This window comes from Rhodotorula paludigena (assembly GCF_050403205.1).
Source record: "Rhodotorula paludigena JCM10292 DNA, Rt_paludigena_JCM10292v1_ctg6, whole genome shotgun sequence".
NCBI classification, from domain to species: Eukaryota; Fungi; Basidiomycota; class Microbotryomycetes; order Sporidiobolales; family Sporidiobolaceae; genus Rhodotorula; species Rhodotorula paludigena.
Window position 1 is genome coordinate 229,928 of NW_027481452.1, and position 25,028 is coordinate 254,955.

At 65.0% G+C, this 25,028-nt stretch overlaps 8 protein-coding genes across 8 annotated transcripts; 2 read left to right on the forward strand and 6 right to left on the reverse strand.

Annotated features, from left to right (window-relative positions):
- Nucleotides 1-111: 111 nt before the first annotated feature.
- On the reverse strand, nt 112-651 carry JCM10292_003097 (uncharacterized protein; the record flags this gene model as incomplete). The annotated part of the gene is made up of 4 exons (XM_076646821.1): nt 112-153; nt 217-357; nt 431-499; nt 649-651. 4 exons carry the CDS (start codon nt 649-651, stop codon nt 112-114), a joined length of 255 nt encoding a protein of 84 aa, XP_076507582.1.
- Nucleotides 652-1,345: 694 nt separating this feature from the next.
- JCM10292_003098 (uncharacterized protein) lies at nt 1,346-6,138 on the reverse strand (the record flags this gene model as incomplete). The annotated part of the gene is made up of 6 exons (XM_076646822.1): nt 1,346-1,567; nt 1,628-1,818; nt 1,877-2,152; nt 2,209-2,418; nt 2,485-4,494; nt 4,566-6,138. The coding sequence occupies 6 exons, from the start codon at nt 6,136-6,138 to the stop codon at nt 1,346-1,348; spliced, it is 4,482 nt and encodes a 1,493-aa protein (XP_076507583.1).
- Nucleotides 6,139-7,414: 1,276 nt separating this feature from the next.
- On the forward strand, nt 7,415-9,727 carry JCM10292_003099 (uncharacterized protein; the record flags this gene model as incomplete). Its single annotated transcript, XM_076646823.1, has 10 exons — nt 7,415-7,455; nt 7,550-7,625; nt 7,693-7,966; nt 8,165-8,279; nt 8,443-8,571; nt 8,649-8,739; nt 8,838-9,218; nt 9,325-9,397; nt 9,471-9,526; nt 9,590-9,727. 10 exons carry the CDS (start codon nt 7,415-7,417, stop codon nt 9,725-9,727), a joined length of 1,374 nt encoding a protein of 457 aa, XP_076507584.1.
- Nucleotides 9,728-10,038: 311 nt separating this feature from the next.
- Nucleotides 10,039-12,582, reverse strand: JCM10292_003100 (uncharacterized protein; the record flags this gene model as incomplete). The annotated part of the gene is made up of 14 exons (XM_076646824.1): nt 10,039-10,252; nt 10,323-10,422; nt 10,482-10,534; nt 10,603-10,723; nt 10,789-10,962; nt 11,020-11,123; nt 11,184-11,338; nt 11,403-11,567; nt 11,634-11,740; nt 11,799-11,877; nt 11,947-12,036; nt 12,093-12,235; nt 12,298-12,342; nt 12,411-12,582. The coding sequence occupies 14 exons, from the start codon at nt 12,580-12,582 to the stop codon at nt 10,039-10,041; spliced, it is 1,722 nt and encodes a 573-aa protein (XP_076507585.1).
- A 1,172-nt stretch (nt 12,583-13,754) lies between these two features.
- JCM10292_003101 (uncharacterized protein) lies at nt 13,755-16,736 on the reverse strand (the record flags this gene model as incomplete). Its single annotated transcript, XM_076646825.1, has 11 exons — nt 13,755-13,797; nt 13,874-13,945; nt 14,008-14,165; nt 14,228-14,253; nt 14,311-14,323; nt 14,383-14,431; nt 14,488-14,533; nt 14,594-15,328; nt 15,387-15,736; nt 15,790-16,630; nt 16,682-16,736. 11 exons carry the CDS (start codon nt 16,734-16,736, stop codon nt 13,755-13,757), a joined length of 2,388 nt encoding a protein of 795 aa, XP_076507586.1.
- A 286-nt stretch (nt 16,737-17,022) lies between these two features.
- Nucleotides 17,023-19,148, reverse strand: JCM10292_003102 (uncharacterized protein; the record flags this gene model as incomplete). The annotated part of the gene is made up of 2 exons (XM_076646826.1): nt 17,023-17,878; nt 17,941-19,148. 2 exons carry the CDS (start codon nt 19,146-19,148, stop codon nt 17,023-17,025), a joined length of 2,064 nt encoding a protein of 687 aa, XP_076507587.1.
- Nucleotides 19,149-19,554: 406 nt separating this feature from the next.
- Nucleotides 19,555-23,220, forward strand: JCM10292_003103 (uncharacterized protein; the record flags this gene model as incomplete). Its single annotated transcript, XM_076646827.1, has 7 exons — nt 19,555-19,610; nt 19,682-19,768; nt 19,838-20,640; nt 20,696-20,945; nt 21,003-21,969; nt 22,038-22,354; nt 22,416-23,220. The coding sequence occupies 7 exons, from the start codon at nt 19,555-19,557 to the stop codon at nt 23,218-23,220; spliced, it is 3,285 nt and encodes a 1,094-aa protein (XP_076507588.1).
- Nucleotides 23,221-23,547: 327 nt separating this feature from the next.
- JCM10292_003104 (MOSC domain-containing protein) lies at nt 23,548-25,028 on the reverse strand (the record flags this gene model as incomplete). Its single annotated transcript, XM_076646828.1, has 8 exons — nt 23,548-23,642; nt 23,708-23,846; nt 23,914-24,136; nt 24,197-24,585; nt 24,642-24,710; nt 24,771-24,824; nt 24,880-24,893; nt 24,974-25,028. 8 exons carry the CDS (start codon nt 25,026-25,028, stop codon nt 23,548-23,550), a joined length of 1,038 nt encoding a protein of 345 aa, XP_076507589.1.

Sequence of the window (25,028 nt, forward strand, 5' to 3'; positions counted from 1 at the left end):
GCGTCGGCGCGAAGCGAGTCCACGAACGAGGGAAAGTAGGAGAGAACTGCTTCTTTGTTTCGGTACAAAGCGGTGACTACAACAAGACGTTGTGTGTACAGGTGAGTGCATTTACTCGTCGTCGGTCGAGTTCTTGGCACCGCCGCGCTTGCCCTGTGAGAAGAGAGGAGCAGAGTGAGCGGGAGCCGGCGGAAGGGGGAAGCGAGGCGTGCATACCATCTCGGAAGCGCGCTCGTGGTCAGCGCCGAAGCCGTGCTGCGACGACATGCGCTTGTCCTCGGTGCCGTCCTTCTTGAGGCCGCCGTGCTCAGACGGCTTGTAGACCTCGTCGGGCTGGCTGGCGCCACCCTTCTTGCCCTGCAGAGAGGAGACGCGCACGTCAGTGCTTGCATGCGACGTGAGGAACTGCAGAACGGGAGGAGCAGCGCACCATCTCGGAGGCAAACTCGCGGTTGCCGCCGAAGCCGTGCTCGGAGGACTTGCGGGCGTCGCCGTCAGACTGTGCGAAAGTAGAGGAGGAAGCGACACGACAGAGAGGCAGAGAAGGAGACGATCGGGACGGGAAGGAAACGGAGAAGGAAGCGAGGCAACGGAGACGAAGGCGTCAGTTCAATTCGACACAGCGCCGAGTCAGACGAGGCAGCGCACCATGTTGATAATTTGGGTTGGGTGGGGGTGGTTGGGGTTGTGGGTGCGTTGAAGCTTGCGAGAAGCGGTGAAGGAAAGGAGAGAGAGGAGACCGCCCTCGCGCCCCTCTTTGTACTCGCGGGCTGCGGATGACACGCAAGCGGTTTCTGACGTCGCGCACGCGGTCACAAGGTATAGCTTTCCATCTGACGGATCTGCGACGAGGATGCCGGGAATCGACGAGGTGAAGCCGGTTCGCTGGGCGAGCAGAAGGGTCGCGGCAAACTGCAGCGCGGCGGGCAATCGAGCGCGGTGGATCAGTCGATTGCCTTCCGAAACTTGATCTCGCACGTCAAGCGATTCCTGAAGCCCGCCTTGACCTCCTCATCGGAGCTTGCGTCCCCGCCGATTGAGAAGGCCGACCGACGCAATGGCTCCGTCATCCTGGTTCGCCTAGCGGTACTGGCCGATCAGGCTGAACGGTTGCATGCGTCAAGACGCATACAGTGGCCATCGCTTCCTTTCAAGCCTTTCGAACAGTCCCCATCGACAGGGAAGATGCCGGTGCTGACATCCCTCTCGCGGCTCGTCGTTGCGATTGAAGGAACCCACCAGTACTATGGCAACAGACTGCACCGCACTTCGCAAGGAGTAGCTCCAACACCCGCCGAACCAGCGTCGACCAGCAACGCTGCCCCACATGCAATCCATCCTTCTATCATGCCGCATCAGCCGCTGCTCCCGCCTGCTGAAGGAAAGTAGCGCGTGTGGGCGTCTGCTGGCTCGCCATCCAGGCGTCCGGGTCACGGATGAAGGCGTGCTGCAGGAGCTCGCGTGCGGAGGGGCGGTCCATGTGCTCGATCTCAAAGGTCTGGTCGAGGAAGTCGTCCGCGTCGTTCGAGATGTCGTCCGGAACGGTCGGACGGCTTGACGAGCCGATCTGGGATCCACCAGCGTGATCAGCGTGAATGCGAGAGGGACATGGGCGGACGCAACGTACCCGAAAGATGGCCTGCATCTGGGTGAGGTTGGCCCACGGGTGCGCGCCGGTGAGCATCTCGACGACGAGGCAGCCGAGCGACCAGATGTCGGCTTTGCTCGTGTAGGCGGTTTGCTTGACGACCTCGGGCGCCATCCAGTAGACCGAACCTTGCAACGAGGGGCGGTGCACCTTGGCGCCGGTGAGCAGGTCTGCGGAAAGAGTCGTCAGCAGCAGGCCGGACGCAGGGGCAGTTACTCGTCGACGAACTGTCCTCGACCTTCTTCGAGATGCCAAAGTCGCTGATCTTGATGTTTCCCTTGTTGTCGACGAGGATGTTGGCGCCCTTGATATCGCGATGGATGATCTCGCGCTCGTGCAGGTAGTCGAGACCGGTGAGGATCTGCCGCACGAACTTGCTGACGAGGGCCTCCTCGAACGCGCCATAGTTCTGGAGGAGTGCCGCGACGGACCCGCCGGGCACATACTCGAGGAAAATGTTGAGGTGCTTGTCGTCCGTCGACGAGTCGAGGTATTGCACTATGTCTGGCGCAGACAGAGTCAGCACAGCATGACGACAGCGAGAATGGAACGGTGCGCACTGTCGTGCTGGAGGACCTTGAGCAGCTCGATCTCGCGCTCGAGCGCCTCGAGCATGCCCTTCTTACGCTCCTCGTTGTGCGAGTTGCCCGTCGGGAGCTCGACTTGCTTGACGGCCATAAGCGAGCCCGTCATCGGGTTCATGCCGAGGAACACGGAGCCGAAGGAGCCGGCGCCGATGAGGGCGCCCTTGATCCACTTCATGCCCTTGGCTGTCAGAGCAAGCAGGCTGGTCAGTGAGGCTCCTCGCTCGCAAAGTGCCGTGAACGGGAACGCACTCTCCGGCTTGGCCGTGCCCGGCTCCTCCTCGTAGTCCTCATCAGACTCCTCCTCACTGAAATGGTCCTCGTCGCTCAGGTCGTCCTCGAACTCGCTCTCGACTTCGCTCTGCCCCTCGTCATCGCTGTCGTGCGGCCCGCCGCCGCCGCCCGACATGCTCGCGCGCCAGCTGACGCCGCTGGCGCGCCTCGTCTCGAGCTCGGCCGTCACCTCGTCGACGGTGATGATGCTCGCCGCGTCCGAGTCTTTGCTGCGGCGCTCCCAGAGGCTCTGCGCGCCGACCGACAGCCGCGACGAGCCCGAGAGGCGCGACAGGCGGCGCGATAGGCGGCGCGGCCGAGCGTCGAGGTACGACGGCGCGAGCGAGGATGCGAGGGAGCGGGTCTCGGCCCGGTCGGGGTCGTTGGTGGTCGAAGACGAGGCCGAAGACGAGGCGTGCGCCATGATGGACGATTCGGGCGAGTCGCTGATGCGCGCGCGCTCGGCGGCCGTCTCGTCGCCTCCCTCCTCCTCGGCCTCGTCCGGCGGGTCCAGCACCGACCCGCTCGAGCTGCGCGGCGAGCGGTTGCTCCTGATCGACGGTGCGGGATCCGCCGTCGGTGCAGGCAGATTGAGCTCCGGCCCAGACCCGCTCGACGAGACGCTGAATCGGCTAACGGACGCGCCATCGCCGCCCTTGTCCTTTTCCCAGCTCGTGCCCCCTTTGCCCTCTGGCAGAGGCTCGACCTGCCCTGCAGCGCCGCGAGACGAGCTCGCGCGGCTCGCACGGCTCGCGACGCTTGCGGCTGAGTATCTGCGCCCGACGCCGGCCGCGGCGGCATTGAGCGCGCCCGAGCCATAGACGAGCGTGCCGCCCGCCGCGGCACTCATGCTCTTGCGGATGCTCGCGCGCACCTGCTTCGACAGGAGCCGGCGCTCCGACTTGGCTGCGTCGCCCGACGCGGCCCCGCCCGCTGCGCCGCCTGCAGCGCCGCCGCTCCCGGCGCTCGAGCCCGAGCCGCGCAGGCCGAGCGGGAAGAACTCGGTGAGGTGGTTTGTGATGAGCTCGGAGGGCGGGCGCTGCCCGAAGAAGTTGCGCAGCTTGCGCGTAGAGTCGGGCAGGAGCGACGCGTGCCGTCCGCGCGAGCCGCCGCCTCCCGGAGACGTTGTCGACCCGGCGGCGATAGAAGAGGACGTCGGAGTCGAAGGCGGGTGCTGCATCGCCGCGGCAGAGGTCGAGCGCGGCGAGAAGCCCGCCTCCTCGCGAGACGGCGGCGAGTACAGCTGCTGCTGCTGCTCGACCTCGCGCCGAGAGCTCGTGCGCTGCGGTGGGCTGTAGACCGCGTTCGCGCCCACGCGCCCCTCGTCCTCGTCAGGGTGATCGAGGCCATAGTCACTCCCTTCGCCGCCCGCGCCGTAGTAGTCGCGCGCCCAGTCGGGCGCCTCGAGTCCGCTCATGACGCTGACGGTGCTCGCGCGGTGCATCTTGGTTTTCACCCCGCGCGCCGCTGCGGCTGCGGCTGCTGCATCGCCACCGTTCTGCGATGACGCAGGCCCAATGATAAGGACCTGGTCATTATCGTTCCGCTCGTCGCCCGAGGTCGGCGGACTGGCAGGCTCGATGCCCATACGCGGAATTTCGACGCCGAGGTAGTTCGGACTCGTCGGCGACGAGACGGCAGCGGCGGCGGACGAAGAAGTCGTGGGGAAAGGTACGGTCCCGCCGGGGCGAGACGAATCGGCCGAAGCGGCGTGCGACTCGCCGAAGACCCACTGAAGCTTGCGCTCGCGCTTGTGCGCAAGGTCGGACGCCGAGATGGAAAGTGGGAAGGACGAGGTCGCGCCGGGCGTTGGCGACGCCGGCTGCGAGAAGCTCGAGACGGCCGGCGGCGAGGTCGAGAGTGAGAGCGAGGCGGCGGCTGCCGAGGGAGGGAGCGTGTGGTGCCGTCGGACGATGAGGCCGCGCTGCCGCTCGGGCGCAGAGGCGTTCTGGCAGATCGTGTACAGCTCGTGCTCAGTGAGGAGTCGGGCTGTGCCCGTCAGTGCATCAGTTTCACGTTTGTTTCAACAAGCCAGGAACAATGCCCGGGGAAGAGCGTACCTGCTCCCGTCACTTCAGTGACCCACACGCCCCACCCATCCACGTCCTCTCCCTCCTTCCCGCCAAACTTGCGCATGACCCTCGCAAGCACCTCCCTCCCGTCCTTTGCATCGGCGACGGCCAGCACGCGACTCGTGACGCCGTCGGCCGACGTAAACTTGACGGCCTTGCGCATCACCTCGAGGTTGCTCAGCGGCGCGCCGAGCGCCGCCGCTCCGGACGACGGGCCGGCCGGCGTCGTCTGCGAGCGTGCGGGCATGGGCACGCGCGAGGTGTGCTCGACGGCGCTCATCGCGCTCGGGAGCAGCCCGCTCGCGCCTCCAGAGGGCCCGGCAGCGGCGGCGTACGGATGCCCGGCATACGGCGACTGCGCCTGGTGCTGCGGGGCGTGGTGATGCTGGTGCTGGTAATGATGTGTCTGCCGCACGGGCGACGAGGCGAGCGAAGAGCTCGAGGCTTTGCGGTGCCCGCTCGTGCCCTGCGGCGGGTACGCTGCGCCGGACCCGCCTGTCGCGCGCGTCGAGAGGGACGAGGTCGAGGCCGAGGACGTGAGCTGCGCTGCGGGCGGTGGAGGGGCGTGGATGTGCTCGGCGAATCGAGCGCCCGTCGGCGACGGCTGAGGCTGCGAAGAGGTGGAGGACGAGGGCGGGTGCGGGATGCGGCTGCTTGGCGGGGGATGCAGGGGCGGCGGCGGGACCTGCCGCGCGCTCGACAGAGCAGACGCCGCGGACGAAGACGTAGAGGGAAGCGGGTACACGGCGCTGCGCGGGCTCGTCGTGCGGCTCGGCGGGCTGCGCTGGTGCAGCGGACTCGGGATCGCGTTCGACTGCGCGAGGTGAAGCGGCGGCGGGATGCGGTTCCCGACCGAGATGTTGCGCGCAGAGTACGAGAGCGACCCGCTGCGCGCGTTCGGGTGCAATGCGGCGGGAGAGGCGGAAAAGGAAGCAGAAGACGGGACGAGCGGACTCGTCGGCCGGCTCGCGCCGCCTGCACCGGGCGCGCCCGCTGCTGTAGCGCCGGGTGCGATCCTCCCTAGTGCGCTCGGCCGTCGGGACAGGCCCCCTGCACCGCCTCCTCCTCCGCCGGCTCCTCCGGCGGCAACCGCCGTCGCGGCGAGGTACTTTGTGCGGAGGCTGCGTACGGCGACGCAGATCTTTACGCGGTCGCCGACACTGCGAATGCCCATCTCCTTGAGCGCGGCTTGGTCGACGTCGAGGAGGACGGCGCCGCGGAGGTCGTTGGCGGCGAAGAGGTCGGCGTAGGGCTCGTGGGAGAGCGTCGGGAGGGCGGCGGCGAGCCAGCGGGCGACGGCAGCATCGTCCCAGGCGGGCAGCGCGGCGTAGTCGAGCTGGAGCGAGGGCGACGAGGGCGAGGGAGCGAACGCAGCGAGGGTCGACTGGGGCGGCGACGCGAGGTGGGCGTGCCCGAGGCTCGTGCCCGGCCGGAGTGCGCCCAGGGGGATCCCGTGGCCGTTGAGCATCGTGCTCTGCGCGTGCGGGAAACTCGGGCTCGCCGGAGACGACGACGCAGAGTGGGCAAAGAGCGGCGCAGCAGCACCGACAGAGCCCGCCATGGCCCAACTCTGCCCGCGGCCCGGCTGGAGAGACTCTCGGGGCTGTGGAGCGGAATTACTGGCGAGTAGCGTTGGCGACGAAAGCGGACAAAAGGACGCCAACTCGGAGGCACGCTCTCGGCTGGGCGCGACCTGTCGCGTCGGTCCGTCGAATGGCTCTCCAGATGAGTGCTGGAGCGCGTAGCGAGTCTATTCGCGCAAGTCTACAACACCGCCCACCACCGCGAGCCAGCTCGCGAGCCACCGCACGTCGCGCTCGTGCTCTTCCGCGTCCTCGCTCCCTTGTCCCGCATCCGCCTGCAGCACCTCCTCCACCAGGCCCTCGGTTCCGCACGGGTGCAAGAACCAGCTCGGCCGACCCGTCGCAGGGTGGTCCGCTTGCGAGAGGAACGGCCCACTTGGGCGTGCGTCGGGGACCACGGTGTTCGCGTGAAAGGTGGTCGACGACAGCAGCTCTTCGAGCGAGAGCGGCGCGCCGGCTGTCGTTCAGCAGATCGAGTGAGTCCGACTCGCGTCAGCGCCTGCACGAGGAGGAAGGACGTAGAAAAGCTGGACGCACAGGTTGCGTGCGCCTCGAGCCAGAGGACGGGCACGCCGTACGTCGGCGAGTAACAGATCGACAGGTGCACGCTGCACGGCGCCCGCTTGCCGTTTGTGGTGGCTTCAGCAAGCACAGCAGCTTCGTCTGCCACAGCGTCATCACCGCCAAACGAGGTCACGTCGTCAAGGGTAGCATCATCGGATGAGGCGGTAGCAGAGTTGTAGAAACGTCGGACGGGGTCTCTGCGCAGGCAGCCGACGCCTGCAGTCCACTGTGTGAGCCCGCGACGCTTGTCAGCATGCTTGAGGCTGCGACGTGGATGACAGCAAGCAGAAGTCCGCACCCTCGACTGGCCCTCGACGACCCAGTGCCAGCCGTGCGCGAGCGGGTTCAGGGCGAGATGGTGCGCTGCATCGTGCTCTGGCGGGTCGAGTGTGCGTCGCTGGTGTTGCGCAACGAGGGCGGTGCAGGCGTCGTGCAGGCGCGCCGAGCCGAGGCGCAGCGGGGCCACGGTGTGCGGTCGCGGCGGTGGGCTGAGGTCAGCCAGCGGGCAGAGCGACCGGCAGTACTGGCGCTGCAGTAGCCGGCGCGCGCAGAGTTGGAGCTCGTGGCGCGCTTTGTCCGCGTCGGCGACGGGAGCGAGCCGGAGCCGGACACGGGGCAAACGAGCGAAAGCCTCGAGTCGGCGACTCGCTCTTGTCGAGAGCTTACTGCACCGTAACAAGACAGACTGCCATGGACAACTCGCACCCCGTCGTACCCTACATCGGCCAGGCGTGCGCTCCCTTCTCCTCGCATCTCCTCGTCCTCGTCTGTTCCCCACCTCTCTTGCCGAAACTCACCCTCGTTCTCGCACTCGCTATCTCGCAGCGCCTGGGCCTTTGTCCTCCCGCACTTCAGCGACTATGCCAAGAAGACCCTCGCCACCCTCATCCAGTTCGTCGAGGTGCGACGCCCCGTCGCCAACCTTCCGCTCTCTTCACTTGCTGACCCGCGACCGGGCCGATCCGCAGGAGGAGTGTCTCCCCGCCGAGAAGCTGTTCCACGCCCAGGTGTCGACCGACCCGGCCAAGCGCTGGAAGCAGTACCCGCAGGTGATCGAGGACCTCAAGGCCAAGGCCAAGCAGCGCGGTCTGTGGCAGCTCTGGATGAACAAGGCCCAGTACGGCGAGCACGGCGGCCGCCTCTCCAACCTCGAGTACTCGGTCATGGCAGAGGTCATGGGTCACGCCATCCGCATCGCGCCCGAGGCGACCAACTCGTCAGCACCCGACACGGGCAACATGGGTGCGCTCGCTGCTTCCTGCTCTTCGTGTCGCGACTTCGCGCCAGGATTCAACACTGACTTTTGAACGCTACTTTCTGCTCTGTTCCGCTTTCCCGCCTCTTCCCGCCCACTTTGCGTCCTCCTCCCTTCCTTTGGAACGCGGTCTCCCGCGTGCCATCCTGCCCAACGACTCGCGACTGGACGAACACCGCGCACAGAGGTCCTCGCTCGCTACGGCAACAAGGAGCAGCAGGCAAAGTGGCTCAAGCCGCTCATGGAGGGCAAGATCCGCAGCAGCTTCGCCATGACCGAATACGGTATTGCGAGCTCTGAGTGCGTTGGATGTTCTCCCTTCGTCGTATTGCTGCTTGCTGCTCCCAGCCATGCACGGGCAACCCGCTCAACAAGCCATCGCGACTATCAAGCTGACTATTTCCGTGGACCTTCCCAACCTCCCTCCATCTGCCGTCCACCTATTCTCGGCGCCTTCTCACAGCGCGACCAACATCCGCACCTCGATCGTTCTCGACGAGAAGACGAACGAGATCGTCATCAACGGGCACAAGTGGTGGATCTCGGGCGCCGGCGACCCTCGCAACAAGATCCACCTCGTCATGGGCAAGTCGTACGTCGGATTCTCCCTTCGCTCTCACGCACTCTTGCTCTCGCAGGCGAAATGGTGACTGACAGTCAGATACACAGGGACCCGAAGGCGAGCAAGTACAAGCAGCAGAGCATCGTGCTCGTTCCGAGCGACACTCCGGGCGTCAAGCTCGTTCGCCCTATGCAGGTGGTGCGTGTCTATCCCTCCATGTATTGGCTGCAGCTGCTCCGCTGCGCGCACGCTCTGTCTAGCGCAGCTGAGCTGACACGCTCTCGCCCGTCCCTCAGTTCGGCTACGACGACGCGCCCGAGGGCCACTTCGAGGTCATCTACGAGAACGTGCGCGTGCCCGCCTCGAACCTCATCCTCGGCTGGGGCCGCGGCTTCGAGATCATCCAGGGTCGCCTCGGCCCCGGTCGGCTGCACCACTGCATGCGCTCGCTGGGCATCGCGTCGCGCGCGCTCGACCTCGCGCTCCTCCGCGCGACCGACGAGCGCAAGAGCACGTTCGGCAAGCGCCTCTTTGAGCACGGCGCCGTCGTGAGGGAGCTCGCAGAGAGCAGGATCTCGATCGACCAGGCGAGGCTCCTCGTCTTGGCGGCGGCGCTCGTCGTCGACCAGCACCCCGAGCGTGCCAAGGGCGCGTTGAGGGAGATTGGCATGGCCAAGGTGTGCTTTCATTCTGGTCCTGCGTCGCTACTGCGGCTGTCGAATGGCTGCTGCTGCGCCGTGCGTTAGCAATGGCTCGCAGGTGAGCTGAACTTGAACTCTGCAGGCCTTTGTCCCGACGGTGGTCAACACGGTCATCGACCGTGCGATGCAGCTGCATGGCGCCGAGGGCATCTCGCGTGCGTCGCGGTCCTCTTTCTGTAGCTCCCGCTCCGCGCGTCAGCTGATGCCATCCTCACGCACATCTCGCAGAGGACACTCCTCTCGCCGCGCTTTGGGCGCAAGTCCGCACTTTGCGCTACGCCGACGTACGTCCTTTGCGTCAGGTTCACTCTGCTCGTCTCGCTGACCTCGGTTGTTGCGCCGTGCAGGGTCCCGACGAGGTGCACCTCGACCAGCTCGGCCGCACCGAGCTCAAGCGCGTCGACGCCGTGCGCGCCAAGTACGCGGGAGTGCAGAAGCGCGAGGACGAGCTGATGAAGGGCGAGAAGACCAAGTCGAAGCTCTGAGCGGGAGGGCGAGCTACGAATGGACTTGCTGCTCCTTGGGTCGTAGTTCTTTCGGCGGTTGTTTAGTGCCAAATCAGTTCTGTTTGTTCCATTCGTTCCATGGTACCGCGCGTTGCGGCGAGACAGCCTGAACGTTGCCGCACGCGGGCCTTCTCAATCGGAAGAAGGTGGCGGTCAACGCAACATGCCGCGTGAGTGCATTTCATGCAAGGAGTGGATACTGATTCAATACTGACAGAGAGGCAGGGGCGCCGCGGGAGGGGTATCTGTAGGACATTTGGCCGGAGCTGCGACGCGAGGAGACAGGCTAACTACTGCCTTGTCAAGTCCGTCACGTTCTTCAAGTGCCAGAACATGAGCCGGTCCCACTCGTTGGGAGGAACGATCTCCATCCCCGTCGTCGTCGGCGCGGACGGGTCGGCCGTCGCCTCGAGCTGCTGCGAGATGACGAGGCGCGGGAGGAAGCGGTACTCGTCCGAGGCCATGTGCCACGTCGGCGCAGTCGAGAGCTTGGCCTTGTTCGGGCTGTCAAGAAAAAGGTGTGTGAGCGGAAAGGCACGCAAGAACGCACGGGAGGCGGTGAACGCGAACGCACTTGCTGTGTTTGAGGAAGCTCGAAACGTATGCGCGCCACTCGTGAGCGACGGCAGCCTCAGTTGCGTTCATACTCGAGGTGGCGTTCTGCAGGTAGTAGTCTGTGCAGGTGTTATCATGTAAGAGGGCATTCGAGAATCAAGTAGGTGAAGAAGCGCGCTGTCCGAAGAGTGCGAAGCGCCATACCAGCCTTCGTAGTTGGGGTTGGGCTCCCTGCAAGGAGCGTCACGGTGTGAGTTGTACTAGCATTTGGCGAGCTTGAAACACAGAAATGCACGCACGGAGAGTTGAAGCGGAGCATGTAGCTCGGCAGACCCTTCGCAGCGTGCGCACGAGCGACCATCCAGGCGCCGCCATCGGCAAGGAAGTCGTTGGACAGGCCGAAAGAGCGGAAAACGGCGTCTTGATCACAGTTACGGTGTCAGTCAGGCCATGCTCAGTCAGTGGAGCAGAAAAGCGAAACCTACCCTTGTAGGTGTTGGTGTCCCTCGAGGCATTGACGATGGGCTCCGGGTAGATGCGCGCAACCTCCGAGAGCAGCTCATCGGTGATGAGCGGGCCGATGCTGCTGCGAGCCTGCGCGGTTTGGTTCGTGCTCGGGTTGGGCGAGAGGCGCACGACCTCGTTCGTGACATGCGCAGCTGCCGGAACTGAGTCAGTCGCTGCAGTCACTGGACGGACTTATGAACGCAACGGACCGATGACGGGCACTTTAGCAATTTTGCCTTGAGCATAGAGACGCGACGGCTGGTCCGTCAACGTCTCGCCGTCAATAGACGGAAGCCAGCCCGGCCAGGAGAAGCTGCAGACGGTCACTCGTCAGAATACTGCATGACGGTATCATTGTAAGAGAGGGGCGGACCCATCGTCCTGAGTCGTCCGGCTAAAGTTGAGTGCGGCGAGGCGGATTGTCTCCGCCGGCAGAGCGCGCATGCAAGCGAGCTGTTGTGCCGCACCCTCTTTCGTCGAAGCCGAAGTCGTGCAATTGACCGAGCTTGCGAAAGCATCATTGCGAGCCTGCCAATGCCCAGAGATGCGGTCAAAAAAGCGTCGCTGACGGGGCACAAGCGAACCAGCGTACCGTAAGCTCCTTGACCGGGTAAGCAGCGTACTGCTGAATACTGCGAGGGATAGCCTTGTGGAAGTTGGGCTTCTTGCCGTCATACAGGATGAGCTGGGTCATGATGGCACCGCCGCCGCCGCTCTGACCCGAGATGGCGATGTTGTTCGGGTCGCCGCCGAAAGCCTGTGTTACGTTGGCCCGAGGTCAGTTCTGGTCTTGTCATTGACTCAGAGGACGGGAAACCCTCACAGCAATGTTCTTGTGCACCCAATCGACGCAGAATCGACTATCGAGGAGACCAACGTTGGCCGTCTCACCCTCACCCGCTGCGCTTTCGCTGTTCCAGAAGCCGAGCACTGCATTCGCGAAATGTTAGTAGCCTTCTGCATGGCATGACAACCAGGTTGGACCTACATCCGAGGCGGTAGTTGCAATTCACGGCGATGATACCCTTGTCCTGGCCGACAAAATCGCCGAATGGGTTGTTCGGGGACTGCACAAAGACGCGATTTGACATCAGGTCTAGCCCAGGTGTCTTGTATGCAATGCGAGCGAGAAGTACCTGGCTGTTCTGCATGCCACCGCCATGCGTGTACACCTGAACCGCAAGCTTGTCTCCTTTCTTGGCTCCAGCAGGAGCCCAGATCCAGGCCTACGGAAGGAAGAGTGAGAAGGGCACAAAGGCGAGTGAAGCGGAGGAAAGCGGACCTTAAGGCAGTCCTCCTGACCAGGTCCGGCGTTCACGCCGACGAAAGATGTCGTGCCGAACTGGACACAGGCGGTCGGCTGGCCGTCAAAGTCGGCAGACACGTCCTGCACCGTGGAGTTCTGCGGTGCGAGCGGGCGAGGTGCTGGAGGAGCTCGAGCAACGTCAGCGAAAGGACGATAACTGGGTGCAAGTGCCGCAACTCACCCTTGAAGCGGAGGTCGCCAACAGGAGGAGCAGCATACGGAATCGCTGCACAATGGAAGGAGTCAGGAGTGATGAACGTGAGCGTAGACGGAGAAAACAAGGAGGAGACATACCTTTCCAGCTGTGTACGGTGCCGTTGTTCTCGACTGTGCCTAGGTACTTGCCGTACTTGCCCAGGTCAACGATGGGTCCGTCGGTGGGAGCTGCCGACGACGCAGGCGCAGCTGCAGCTGACGACGAGAGGACGAGCGTCGCGAAAAGCGCGGCGAGGGACGAGACGAGCATGCTTCTGAGCTCCACAATAGCTAGCGGGAGCGCGAGTGGGAGAGTCAGGAGCAAGAGCGCATGCTGGGAGGAGACACAGCGAAAGAAACACGGCCCCACATCGGAAAGGAAGAAGGATCTGCGCGCACTAGCGCATGAGGCGGCGGCTTCATTTCCATGCGGGAGCCGACAGCTTTACCCGCGTCCCGGTTCCGGTACCGGCGATGTGGAGACGTTTACTTGTGTCTGATGATCGACGGCGCCGGGAGGTGCGGAGAAGCGGACAAGGAGGCGGGGTGGAATCGGCAGGCGAATGAAGTCTTGCGTACCGCCACCGTTCTTCCTATATTGACAGCGCACGGCGATGTCAAGAACGTCGAATGAGCATCAATGGCTTCGCACAGACCGCCGGAGCGACGGTATGGCTGGGTCGCGGCCTTCTCAAGCTGGAGCACGCAGTCAGCGCGTCGTTCTTCCACCTGCGCCTGTCAGCTGTCTCCGCTGCGGTGATCCTTGATCCTACACTCTCGCAACCTCCCACCGGGAGCCGTGCGCACCGACATGAGCGTTCCCTCATCAATCTGACACCCCCCACGTCGCGCGAGGGATGCATCCGGAGCGAAGACCGGGACCAGTAGAAGCCACGAATAGGAGGGCTCGAGAGCGAAAGCGAGAAATGAACCAGGTGCACCACCGAGGCGAGATGAGGCGACCGGGCTTTGCAAGCGGAGCAGCGGCGGCAAGCCAGGAGCTGCGCGTGAGACAGAGGATTAGGGCATTCCGCGCAAGAGAGCCGATACCGTGCAGACCAGTGCAGCACGGCACAGTAAGGGTGAGGCATGCCTAGGTGAGACGCGAAGAGGACGGCCGGCGGTCGTCGTGCGACGCACGCCCTTTTACACTCACAGTTCGTACCGGTCCCCTCGCCGTAATCAGCCGGTCATGACAGGCTGCAAAAGCAACCTCTGCCCCGTCGCTAGAGCCATGAAGGTCGTCAGTCTCGGAGGCAGCCCCGCAATGCTGTGTCAGGCCATCAAGCGAAGTCGGCCACCACAGGGTGACTGGCCATTGTCGGCGTCAAGCCTGCACACGGGCAATACGCAACAATCGTGAGATGCCAATGCAAGCGGTGATGAACGAATCGTGAACTCTAGGGATGAAAGCACTGTCGGAGAAACTACTGTGTGCAGCGCTTACTGCAGCCGGATGGGCCCGTTCCAGCGCGGCTCGATATCCCTGAGCGGCATGCGTGTGTCAGCGAAGCGCCCGAGAACGAGAGGCAGCGGGCCTAAGCAGACAGGCAGCGACGCACAAGTTGCCCGTAAAGTCGTTGCTGCCCGGCTCGTCCTCGTCTTGGTACAGCCGGCCGTACTCGAGGAGCAAGCTAATGATGAGGGAAATCAGCAAATCGCTACGAGAGTGACTCAAAGTGCTGCAGAGACGCACCGGAACTGGTAGGCCTCGAGGTCCGCCCAGCGGTAGCACTTCTTGACCCACTCCTTGCCCGCCTGCGCGATCTCCTTGCCCAGATCGTCGTGCGCGCCCTCGCCGTTGATGCCGCCGCGGAAGAAGGCCATGATGTCCCACATGTCGGCGTAGTCGACCTGGATCGGCGAGGGGGTGTCAGCATGGCGAGAAAGCAGGGACGCTCGGAAGGGCTACACACCTGCATCGGGATGAAATGGAGCCAAGCTGCAGGCAAGTATTGTCAGCAGCATGAAGCCAGCATCTCGTCTCCTCGAAACTCACGGATGGCCCAGTCCTGTGTCAGGGAGGTGCAGTCAGCGGGAGCGAGAGTGGGAGAGAGGTGGATGCACGAACCGTCCAGAACTCGGGGAAGATCGTCGCCTTGACGACTGCCGCATTCGAGCTGGCCGCAGAAAGGTCAGTCGTTCGCCTCAATCTGGGGAAAGGAGAAAAGCTCACAGCATGAGCCGACGGAAACGACCGGACCACGAGTTGCCGTCGACATCTGCGAGGAGAATTGGCGTCGGTCGTCGCTTCTGACGAGAAGCACGTGGGCAGCACGTACCGAGCACGTATTTGTACAGGCTCGCGCGGTCAAAGCTGAGCCTGCGGTCGTACCCCTGGAACACCTCGAACATCTTGTCGCACGTCCCGTCCTCCTTGACGCACTGCACTGCGGGTCCGACCATGCCCGTGTCGAGGAAGAGCGGGTTGACGCGATAGTTGGGCACCTCGATCGTGCGCATCACGTCGCGCTCGTCCGTGATCGTGATGTTGCGCCGCCCGTCCTCCTGGTGAGAGAGGAGGTGCAGCCGCGCGCGCTGCGTCGTGCGCCAGGGCGTCGTCGCCTCCCACAACGGCCCAGACGTCTGCCCGCGCCACTGCAGCGATGTGAAGGGGCGCTCCTCCCATGCCGGGTCGTGCTTCGCCTCGAGCTCGAGCTGCTCGACGATGAGCGCGTGCACGTCGCCGAAAGTCGTCTGCACACCAGGCGTGAACATGGGGATGACGGGCGTCGGGTGGTGCGAGAAGACCCAGGACGTCGTGCAGTGCGTGTGGCGGTAGTGCGGCGCGTAGCACACGTCCATGTAGCCCTTGAAATCGGCGACGAGCGAGCCGTTCGCGCCTTCCGGGTGCGGTGGCATTTCGAAACCAGTCGCAGTGAGGTCGGCGTGATAGCCGTAGCCCTCGAAGCCCAGCTCGCGGGCCGGGCTGTCCGGAGGGCAGAAGATCGGGTAGCCCCAGTTCGGGAACGGCCCGCGCTCCTTGGGCTCGAACGGCGGCTCCTCGTCATCATCGTCTGCATGAGGAAGAGGTCAATTCAGGAGACGTGCTGAACGAGGTGTACGAGTACGTACACTCGCCCCGCTTTGCAAGTCCCTCCAGCCGTGTCCGCTCCTCGGCAGCGACCGCGATACGAGCGTTGTCGTGCCCGTTGTAGATGATGGTCATGTCGGGAAGCAAGTGTGCAAAGCGCGACATGAGCGACTCTACGCCCTTTGCGCGGTCGTGGTGCGCGAGCGGGCCCTCGCGGAGGACGCGCCCCTTCTCGACGCGAATCGTCCAGGTCGTGTCCATGATGGTCGGCAGGTGGTCGACGCGCTTGCGCAAGACGGAGGGCTTGAACGCGCGGTACATGAGGAGGTCCTTGTCGATGAGGTCAAACTCGTCGATGAGGAGCACCTTGTGCGCCTTGGCAAAGGCATACCTGCAGCGCACGCACTCAGCGTGATCCTTCAGGAACAACAGACGCGAACGCACCACTTGTCGAAGCCCTTGGGCGGGTTGCGCCCGTACCTGCGCTTGTACTCGCGCACGGCCTGCTTGAACGTCGAGCTCTGCCGCGCCTGCAGGTCGTCCCAGTCCTTCCTAGCCTTCTTCATGAGCGCCGGAATCGGGTGCGGCTGCCCGTCCACGAGCGGCATGCGGCTGTCCTGCCCGACTGCGGGCAATTCGCGCGGGTCGAGCGCGCGGGCCGTCGAGGCTCGCAGCGGCGCGAGCCGCCCTGCGCCGACTCCGCCGCCGTGGAGATTGTCCGAGCCAAAGTGCTGCTGGCGTCCGCCCTGGCCGCGCCAGCGGATGGCGTCGGCGGCGCGCTGCGGGATGTAGGGGCCGACGGCGCCCTGGACGCGCAGCTTGACGGACTGGGACGAGGGCGACGTCGAGTAGGTGAGGTAGAAGATGAGGAAGACGAGGAAGCCGACGATGGGGAAGAGCGGGCCTCGTCGCCCCAAGAGGTACACCGGGCGCAGGATGATGTTGCGCAGGAGAATGAGCGGTCCACCGCCCCCTCGTCCTGGCCCGGGACCCGAGTCCGAGTAGAAGGGGCGCGGTGCGACGCTGCTCTGGCGCTTGCCATAGGTCGGCAAGGTACCGTTGCCGCGGTCTCGCGAGTCCTTGCGGCCGAAGCCGAGCATGTTGAACCAGGACGACGACGATGCGAGCGAAGGCGACACGGTCGTGTCGGACTTTTTGCGCAGGTGGTGGGCACCCGACGCTCCGCCGATACGCGGTGTCTGCGGCACCCGCGGGGTGGTGGATCCCTCGGCAATGAAGGGCGACGGCGGGACGGAGAAGGTGTGCGACGAGGGAAGCGCTGGACCTGCGGAGGCGTCAGCTCGGGAGGACCGGCAAGGGGCGGTGCTGGGCGCACTTGGGTCGACGAGGAGCGACGCGCGTCGCCCTGCTTTGCTCTGCGGCAGTTCCATGCACCCGCAGCCAGCAGCGAAGCAACGACGCGGAGAGGCGGGCACGCGCGTTCACACGGTGATCGCACCGCCAGAGAGCGCTGCAGACAGCGAGACACGCGGGCTAGGTGGCTGTTGAGGCCCGGCGCAGCCTTGGCCCGGCAGCAGCGCGGCGACGAGGCGTCGAGGCGAGTGTCGGAAACCCGCACGCTCGTCTCTGGCTCTCGCGCGGAACAGCGCCCTCGATCACTCGCCGCCGTCTCTTGCTCTCCAGGCAGCAACAGGGAAAGCACTGCAATGCACTCGCTTAGACAGTCTCGAACGCCGTCTCCGCTCCCTTGTCCTCGTCGACGTCCTGCGCCGATACTTTCCCCTCGACCTTGCCGTGGTCGCCTTCGTCGAGCTCGTCCACCTCCGTGCCATGCCCCTCATCATTCTCAGCCCGGACCTCAGGAGACGAGCTGCGACGCGCGTCTTGCCCCTCCAGGTCGTCGACCCTCGCCCTCAGCTCCGCGACCTCGCCCAGCAGGCCCCTCCTCACCTCGCGCAGCACGTCCACCTTAGCCCTGCACCTCTCGCGCTCTTCTCCCCACTCCCCCTCCCGCTCGCGCAGCGCCGCCTCGCGCTCCTCAGCGCGCCCGACCCGCTCGTCCGCCGCGCGCAGCGAGCGAGACATGGCGCCGATCGCCTCGTCGCGCAGCGCGAGCTCGCCCGCGAGCCGCGTCACCTCGCCGCGCAGGTACTGCACCTCGTCGGCGCGCGCGCCCGCGCTCCCGGCTGGGGACGACGCGACCGCGCGCAGGTGCGAGATGACGCCCTCGATCGAGAGCGGGACGAGGCGGTACGACGCGGGCGCCTTGGGCTTGGGCAGCGCGGGCGGCGGATTCGGTGCGCGCTGGAATTTGTCGAGAAAGGTCGCGCCCCAGCGACTGGTGGGAGCTTCAGCGGAAGGGCGAGCCGGCGCCACCGTCGGCGAAGAAGAGCGCCGCGCGATCGCGTCGCCGTCGGCCGACGCCGAAAGGCCCTGCTGCTGCTGCTGCTGAAATTGAGAACGATTGCAATCGCCCGAAGCGACATGATGGGCGGGAGGCTCGGGCTCGTGGGGCGCATCGGTGCCGGCGGAAGCCTTGACGGGCGACGGCAGGTCAAAGATCAGATCCACGCTGCGACAAGTCCGAAGCTTGGTCAATCGACGGCACGCAGCGAGGAACCATAGTAAGCTCACAGCGTGTCATCCGGATCGTCCACCTCTTCGCCCGGCACTTCTCCCGGCAGCGTCTCGCCAAACGCTTCGAACGCCTCGCCCTCGAGCTCCTCCATCTCGCGCACAAACATCTGCACCTGCCTCTGCTGCTCGACCGTGAGCGGAACCTGCGTGCCGCCCGTTGCCGCGGCAGCAGGCTCGGGCGTCGCCGGTGCTGGCGCTGGCGGTGGGACGACACCCTTGCCCTTGCTCGAATGCGAACGGGTCGACCGCGCGAGCTGCGCCTGCACACGGGCAGGTCCACCGAGCGGTGCTGCAGGCGGCGAGCTCGACGTAGGCTGCTCGAGCGTGCTCGAGGTGCGCGAGCGCCTCGGCGCCGCGGCGGCGGCGGGAGCAGGAGGGTCAGCCGACAGAGGAGAAGAGCGGCGCGTCTGCAGGCGCGCGAGGACCTCGTCGGGGAGGTTGATGGACGACGGGAGCGGGCGGATTGGGGATGAGTGAGTTGGCGTGCGGGCTTTGCGCGAAGCGCGCCCAGGAGAGGCTGGTGACATAGCGCGATTCGCGGAGCGAGAAGGCGAGCGAGGAAGGCACGAGTGTGCCCGATTTGGAGAGCTCACAGCGGAGTCAGCGGGGATGCGAGGAGAAGGTCGAATCGGGGCAGCGGCTGGGTCCTCCGGTTCGAAGATGGGCTCGCCGTCCGAATCAAAGTCGGGAATCGCAAGCACAAATTCCTCGCCACCCTCGACGCGAGCATTCGGGACTGCTGGAGGTTCCTTCGACATGCTCGAGCGAACGCATTTCTCGAGAGGTTGGACAAGGTCGTCGTACAGCTCCTTTGGCGGGCGAGGACGCTTGTGGTTGGCCGTTGCAGCAGCAGTGGTGGACGCGCCCGGCTCGGCATCCTCCGACGCAGTGACGAGCTCGGAGAATGGCTTGGGGTGCGGGCCACGGTAGCGAAAGCGGTCGAGGGCGGTTGCGGGATCTGACCTGACGCCGGACACCCCGTCGAGGTCAACACTCTCGCCTTTGCGCGAGAGCGAGGGCTTGATGGACGAGTTTGTGCGCCGGATGGGAGCGCTGCTGACTTTGGGCTTGGCTTTGGACGAGCGCGCACGCGGCTTGGCGAGGCGCGAAGGATCGGGAGGCGAGGGCTGGAGGGCGGGGTCGTCCGCGAGCTCGTCGATTTCGCTCGAGTGCGGTGCTACGGGCTGCTTGCCTTTCCTGGGCATCGTCGCAGCCACGCTCGCGCAGCGGGAAGAGAGGAAAGAGGAGAGAACGACTCGAGCTGATGAGGAGACGGCGGAAGAAGACAAAGCCTCGCGAGGACGTGCGGGCCTGTAGGCCTGGCAAGTAGATCACAACAAGTCCGGCCAGAGCAGCTAAGCAGCAGCAGGACAGCGTCGCGGCGAGTCAGCGGGAAGGGGAGGACGAGACGAGCGAAAGGCGCGGGTTGTGCGTCGTCGCTGCGCTCTGCTCGCCGCCAGAGAGTCGCAAGAGCGCCAGAAATGTCGAGCAAGTCTCGGTAGACGCGCTCCTGCCCTTCCCGCCGCTTCACACGCCGCTCGCTCGCTTGCTTGTCGTTCCTCGGCTACTCGCGCCTCATCGCCTCGACAGCTCGAACTGTAGCCCGCAAAGATGGCCGCGAGGGACCCGAGGACGCTTCAGAGCTCTGCCACGAGCGCGCAGATCAGGTGCGCACCTCGTTCGCTCGCTCGTTGTGCTCACCCCCCCCACCTGACCTCAACTTCGGTCATTCTTGCAGGGACGCAAAAGGCTTGGCACTCGAGCTTAAGAACCTCGTCAAGCGCAGAGAGCCCTGGGACCGCGATCTCGACTTCCAGCGCGAGTCGTGCGTCTCAGCCTCCTCCGGTCATGCCCGCACTTGCTTGTATTGACAGCAGCCTGCCGCCGAATGCAGACTCAGGAAAGCCTATCTTCGCATCATCTTCTCGCCCAGTCTCGCGAGCGGCTCGACTACCCATCTCGGCCGCACACCCTCGACACTTTCGTCGACCTCGGCCACCAAACAGCAGCTCGACATCCTCAACCTCCTCTGGCTCGACACCGCACATGCCCTCATCCAGTCGTACCGCGCCCGCCTCGCCGAGCTGGACAAGCAGATCGCCGCCGCGCCGAAAGCGCACCGCAGCAAAGGCCGCTCGGGAGCCGGAACCGGAGGCGGAGGCGGTGGCGGTGGCGGCGAGGTCCAGTCTGCCGCCGTCGGGCCTGTTGCGCGCCGCAAGCTCGTCCACTCGTTCCGTCAGTTTCTCAGCAAAGAGGAGGACTTCTGGCGCACCCTCTGCGGGCGCCTCGCGAGCCGCCTCTACCCGGAAGAGGCGGACGAGCTGCGCGCGGTCGGGATCGTCCGCAGCAGCTTCCTGTCGTCCACCGACGGTGACTCGCGCGACGGTCTGCCCAACGCCGCGAGCTCGTCTGAAGTCCCCTTCGACCAGCTCGACGAAGACGAGCGCCGCGCCCGTCGCGCAGCCGTCCTGCCGCTCGCGCACAAGGCCCTGATCTGCTTCGGCGACCTCGCGCGGTACTCCGAACTGTACAACGAATCGAGTGTCGCGCCGGCTGCTGCGAGCGCTGGCGGGAAGAAGGACGGCGGGAGGCGCGGCGGAAAGGGTGGAGCAGGCGGCCCGCAGGACAAGCGCGTCAAGACTTACACCAAGGCGGCCGAGTGCTACCACCAGGCGCGGCTGTTGATGCCCGATAACGGTACATCTCGCAGCTCTCACTTTTCGACCGATCTTGCTGACCGCCAACTTTGCAGGCAACCCTTCCAACCAGCTCGCCGTTCTCGCACAGTACACCGCCGATCCCGTGTCATCCGTCTACCACTACTACCGCGCGCTCTGCGTTCGCTCACCTTTCACAACCGCCCGTGCGAATCTTCAGATCACCTTCAATAAAGCCGTCGCACGGTGGTTCGCCCCCGAAGGCGGCGAGCCCAAGGGTGACGAGGGCGACAAGTTCCTCGCCGCTTTCCTTGTTCTGCAAGGCATTCTCTTCACGAAAGAGAGGTGTGTCCCGTCGCATCATGCCCTTCACCAGCGTACTGACCATCTTCCTGCACACAGGATGGCCGATCTCCCTCCTCTCGCCAGCCGCTGCCACGATCTCTTCCGCACCGTCCTCGCCGAACGCATCTTCACCTCGGATGTCGTCACACGCATCGTTGTTGCTTCCCTCTCGTCCGTCTGGGACGCACGCATGTCGCGGTCGGCGAGTCAGGCCTCGCTTGCGCGCTCCAAGACGGGCTCGACTCTCGCAGCGAACGCTCCGACAACCGAGTCGAGCAGTCCGCGCACGAACCTCGAGCCTGAGTGCATCGCCCAGCTCGTCGCGCTCATGACGACGCTCCTTTCGGTCAGCACGTCCGAGACGATCGAGCTGTATACGGCCAACCTCCGGTCCGCATCGTCGTCCGCCTCGCCGCAATCGACGCCAAACCCTGCGCAAAACATCTCGGCCACCCTGCGCCGCGCGCTCCCCTCGATCCGGATTGTCACCAAGTGGCTCGTCGCCCAGCTCGAGTACCTCTCGCGCGTCGAGGCCCGCGTCGAGGCGAGCGAGCGCAAGCGCGCGCAGCGCGGTGGCGCGCGCGGGCGCACGAGCACGGGAGAAGGCGAGGAGGCGCAGCGGCCGGCTTCGTTCGGGTCCTCGGGCGAGACGAACCACTCGTCCGCTCCCGCAGGGACGCCGCCTGGGCGCACATCGCTCGCCGAGCTGCGCGGCGCGCTCGACGCGCTGTGGAGCGCGTACGCCGACTTTTCCAATGCTATGAAGCTGGCCTTTCCGCTCGAGCAGCTCCCGACGCAGCTGCTCGACCACGGCCTCTGGCTCGAGGAAGACGTCGAGCTCCTCGGCTTCGCGCCTCTACGTCGTGGCCTCAAGGGCTCTGCGGCGGGCGGGACGACAGAAGATGGTGGGGCGGTCAGTGCGAGGGAGATCAGGAGGGTTGGACGAGATGTGCACCCAAATGAGGAGCAGCTCATGCGCGTCGCCGACGGGCAGAAGGATGCGCTCATTCTCGCTGAGTCGCCTGTGCGCACATCTCCCACGATCCTAACTCATGTCACTGCCGACTGACTGGCTTGCTCTCGTATGTCCAGCTCACGCGCATCTCGCTTGTCGATGGCGCATTCGTCTTCACCCCGCGCGACCAGGCCCTCCCGGGTGCCGACATCTCGTTCGAGCACATCGCGCCAGCTGGAGATGCTGCAGAGGCGCGCGATGGCGACGAGGACGACGGCGAGATGCTCGACCAGGTGACCGAAGACGACCCGGTTGACCGGGCGATGCGCATCGACGCCGCCGACAAGATCGACATGGACGGCTTGAGCGACCTCGAGGATGACGATGATGACGACGAGCAAATCGTCTACCCCGGCAGCAGGTCGTCTAGCCAGCCGCAGGTTCAGCCGGTCATGTACGTGCCCGCCCCTGTCTCGTTTCGCGAGTCGCAGCTGACAGCCTTCCTGCCTCGGTAGCCCGCCACCCGGTCTCTCTCGCACAACGCCGCAGTTTCAGGCTCCTTCGGCCAGTCCCGCACGTACAGCCGCCGACCTCCGACAACAGCTTCTCTCCGGCGGCGCGCACTCGCCTTCCAGCGCGCCCATTCTGAGCCCGTCGTCGAGCCACATGGGCGCTGCGAACAATGCAGCCGGCCCGTCGCTTCTCGCACCTGCAGGAGGCGGCTCGCCCTCGCTCAACCCGGTGCACTCGATCTGGACGCCCGCGCCCGCTGGCGGCCATGCGGGTTCGCCTCTCCTCGGCAGCTCGCTCGCCACCCCGGCTGGGCACCCGGCCCAGCAGCAGCAGCAGCCAGTCACGCCGCGCTCGTTCGAGTCGATTCCGAACCTGACGCACGGCAGTCCCGCCGCACACGCGGCCGGCTGGCCTTCGGCGCATCCGCACCTTCCCGCGCCACCGCCGCTTCCGCCTCACTCATCCTCCTTCGCGGGCCTTCCGCCGCCCGTCGCCGCCTCTGCGCTCTACGGCGGCGCCTTTGCCGCTGCACCCGCACCCGCGACTGGGTCTGGGCCCGCCGCCGCGCCCTTCCCGCACTTCTCTTCGCCGGCCCGTCCGCCCGCGCAGCACCTCGCCAGCTCAGGCGGGTCGCCCGGCCTGTCGACCGCCTTCGCCGGTCTGCATCAGCACGTCGGCGCGAGCGGTGCGCCGCCTGGATTGTCGCCGTTCGCGGCGCCGTTCGGGGCTCAAGCACCGGGTCAGCACCAGCAGCAGCACCAGCAGGGTCATCGAGACGCGGGCGGGTGGCCGAGCGGGTATAGCTGAGGCGGACGAGAGAGTGCAGAGCGCACTCCTTCTTGCACAAATTATACCTCGGAACGGCCTCAAGCGGCGCGGACGGACGCTCCGCACGGCGACAAACGTCGTTGAACGTCCGCGTTGGTACCGCAGCAGAAGAAGGTATTGCGGCCTGAATCGTAGCGTTGGGGCAGGCTGTCGGAAATGACGGAACGAAACGATGGGAAATGGTCTTGCTTTCTTACTACGCTTCGACCTCGGCAGTCGATGTGAGCAGACATTGATTTTACAACAAGCGAGACCCGCGAAGTATACGACCGAAATTCAAAGAGCCCAATTACCGACCATGCTTGCTCAGTTCGTTATGTCTTCGCTGCGGATGTACGGCCCGCTCGCCGGCTTTGGGTACTTGTCCAGCACAGTCACCACGTCGCCAACCTTGATGAAGCCTGCGCGCGCTGTTCGGTCAGCTGGGGTCTAGTGGCGGTCAGTGAGACAGGTTCGAGAAACGCACCCGACGCCTTCTTTGGCGAGACGAGCATGCCAAAGCACACTTTGCGTCCTGAGATGGGCTGAACCATGCGATCTTGCTTCATGACTCCGTCAGGGAGGAGCTTGTCGCGCTTGGCTGTCTCGGGGTCGACGGAGGGGAGCTGCGAGGCGGGCGGATTCATGAGTCTGAGGGGGCCAGGGCACCGAGAGGAGCTGCACAGAACCCACCATGCACCGCGCACAGCGCAGCCCGACCTCGATAGGCTCGTCACCGATCGTCAGCTGCTTCCACCCGTCCTCCTCCCACGGCTCGGGCACGCCCTCGACAACGATGTTCGCTCGGAAACGGTTGATCTCGAGGCCGCCTCGCACGGCGATAGCAGGAGGCGACCATCGAGAGGCATCAAACTCGGGGTCTGAGGCGAGTGCAGGGATGCGAGAGGAGAGCTCCCTGACGGGACGAGAAACGTCAGCAATGGGCGAAACTGTGCAAGGTGGGGGAGCAACCGACTTCAAGCTCGTCGCGCTCGCGATGAGCATGCTGTAGAAGTCTGCGAAGCCAACGACAGGCTGGAAGCCTTCGCTGTGCACGACGCCCGGGACCTCGGCTACGCTCCTGCGCGTGTGACCCTTGCGGATGAGAAGCACGTCGCGCTCCATGAACTGGCTCAAAGCCGCGAGGAGCTCGGGCGAGCCGACAGTGTAGCCATCCTGCGGGTCGCAGCCCCACACGGCATAGTCGTGGTCGAGGGAGGGATCGCTTTCCGGATTGTTTAGGTAGGTGGAAGGATGTGCCAGCGGGACGGAGAATTGGCGAGGGGCGGCGTCTCCCGAAGCAGAGGGCACCGAGATGTCGAGCGTTCCCTTTTCGCGATTGATGACGGGGTGAATGAGCACCATCTGCAGATGCAAACGCTTCAGTCGGAATGTCACCGGGTCGGACTCAAGAAGCTGACCTTGGGAATGGTGCGCGCTGTCAGGAACTTGTGCGACTCGGCGTCGACGATCATCCACTGGCGATCATACTGAGCAGCTCAAGAGGACTGAGTGGGTGAGCTTTGGGACGGGACCAGCGAGAGACGAACCTCGAGACCCTCCTCTGAGTAGGCGCTCTCCTCGACCTTTGTGCCGCGACAGCTCTAGAGTGGGAGTGTCAGCCGAGACAAAGCAAGTATCGAGATCAGGAGAGCCCACCTTGATGGGAAAGACTGCAGTCATGGGAAGCAAGAAGCGCGAGAGGAGACGGGTCAAGCGAGGAAGCGACGGAGCAGACAAGAGCCTAGCGCACCCCACAGTTGCTGGACGGTGATTGCGGGCTTCCTTCCCGTGAGCCAGCTGAGCAT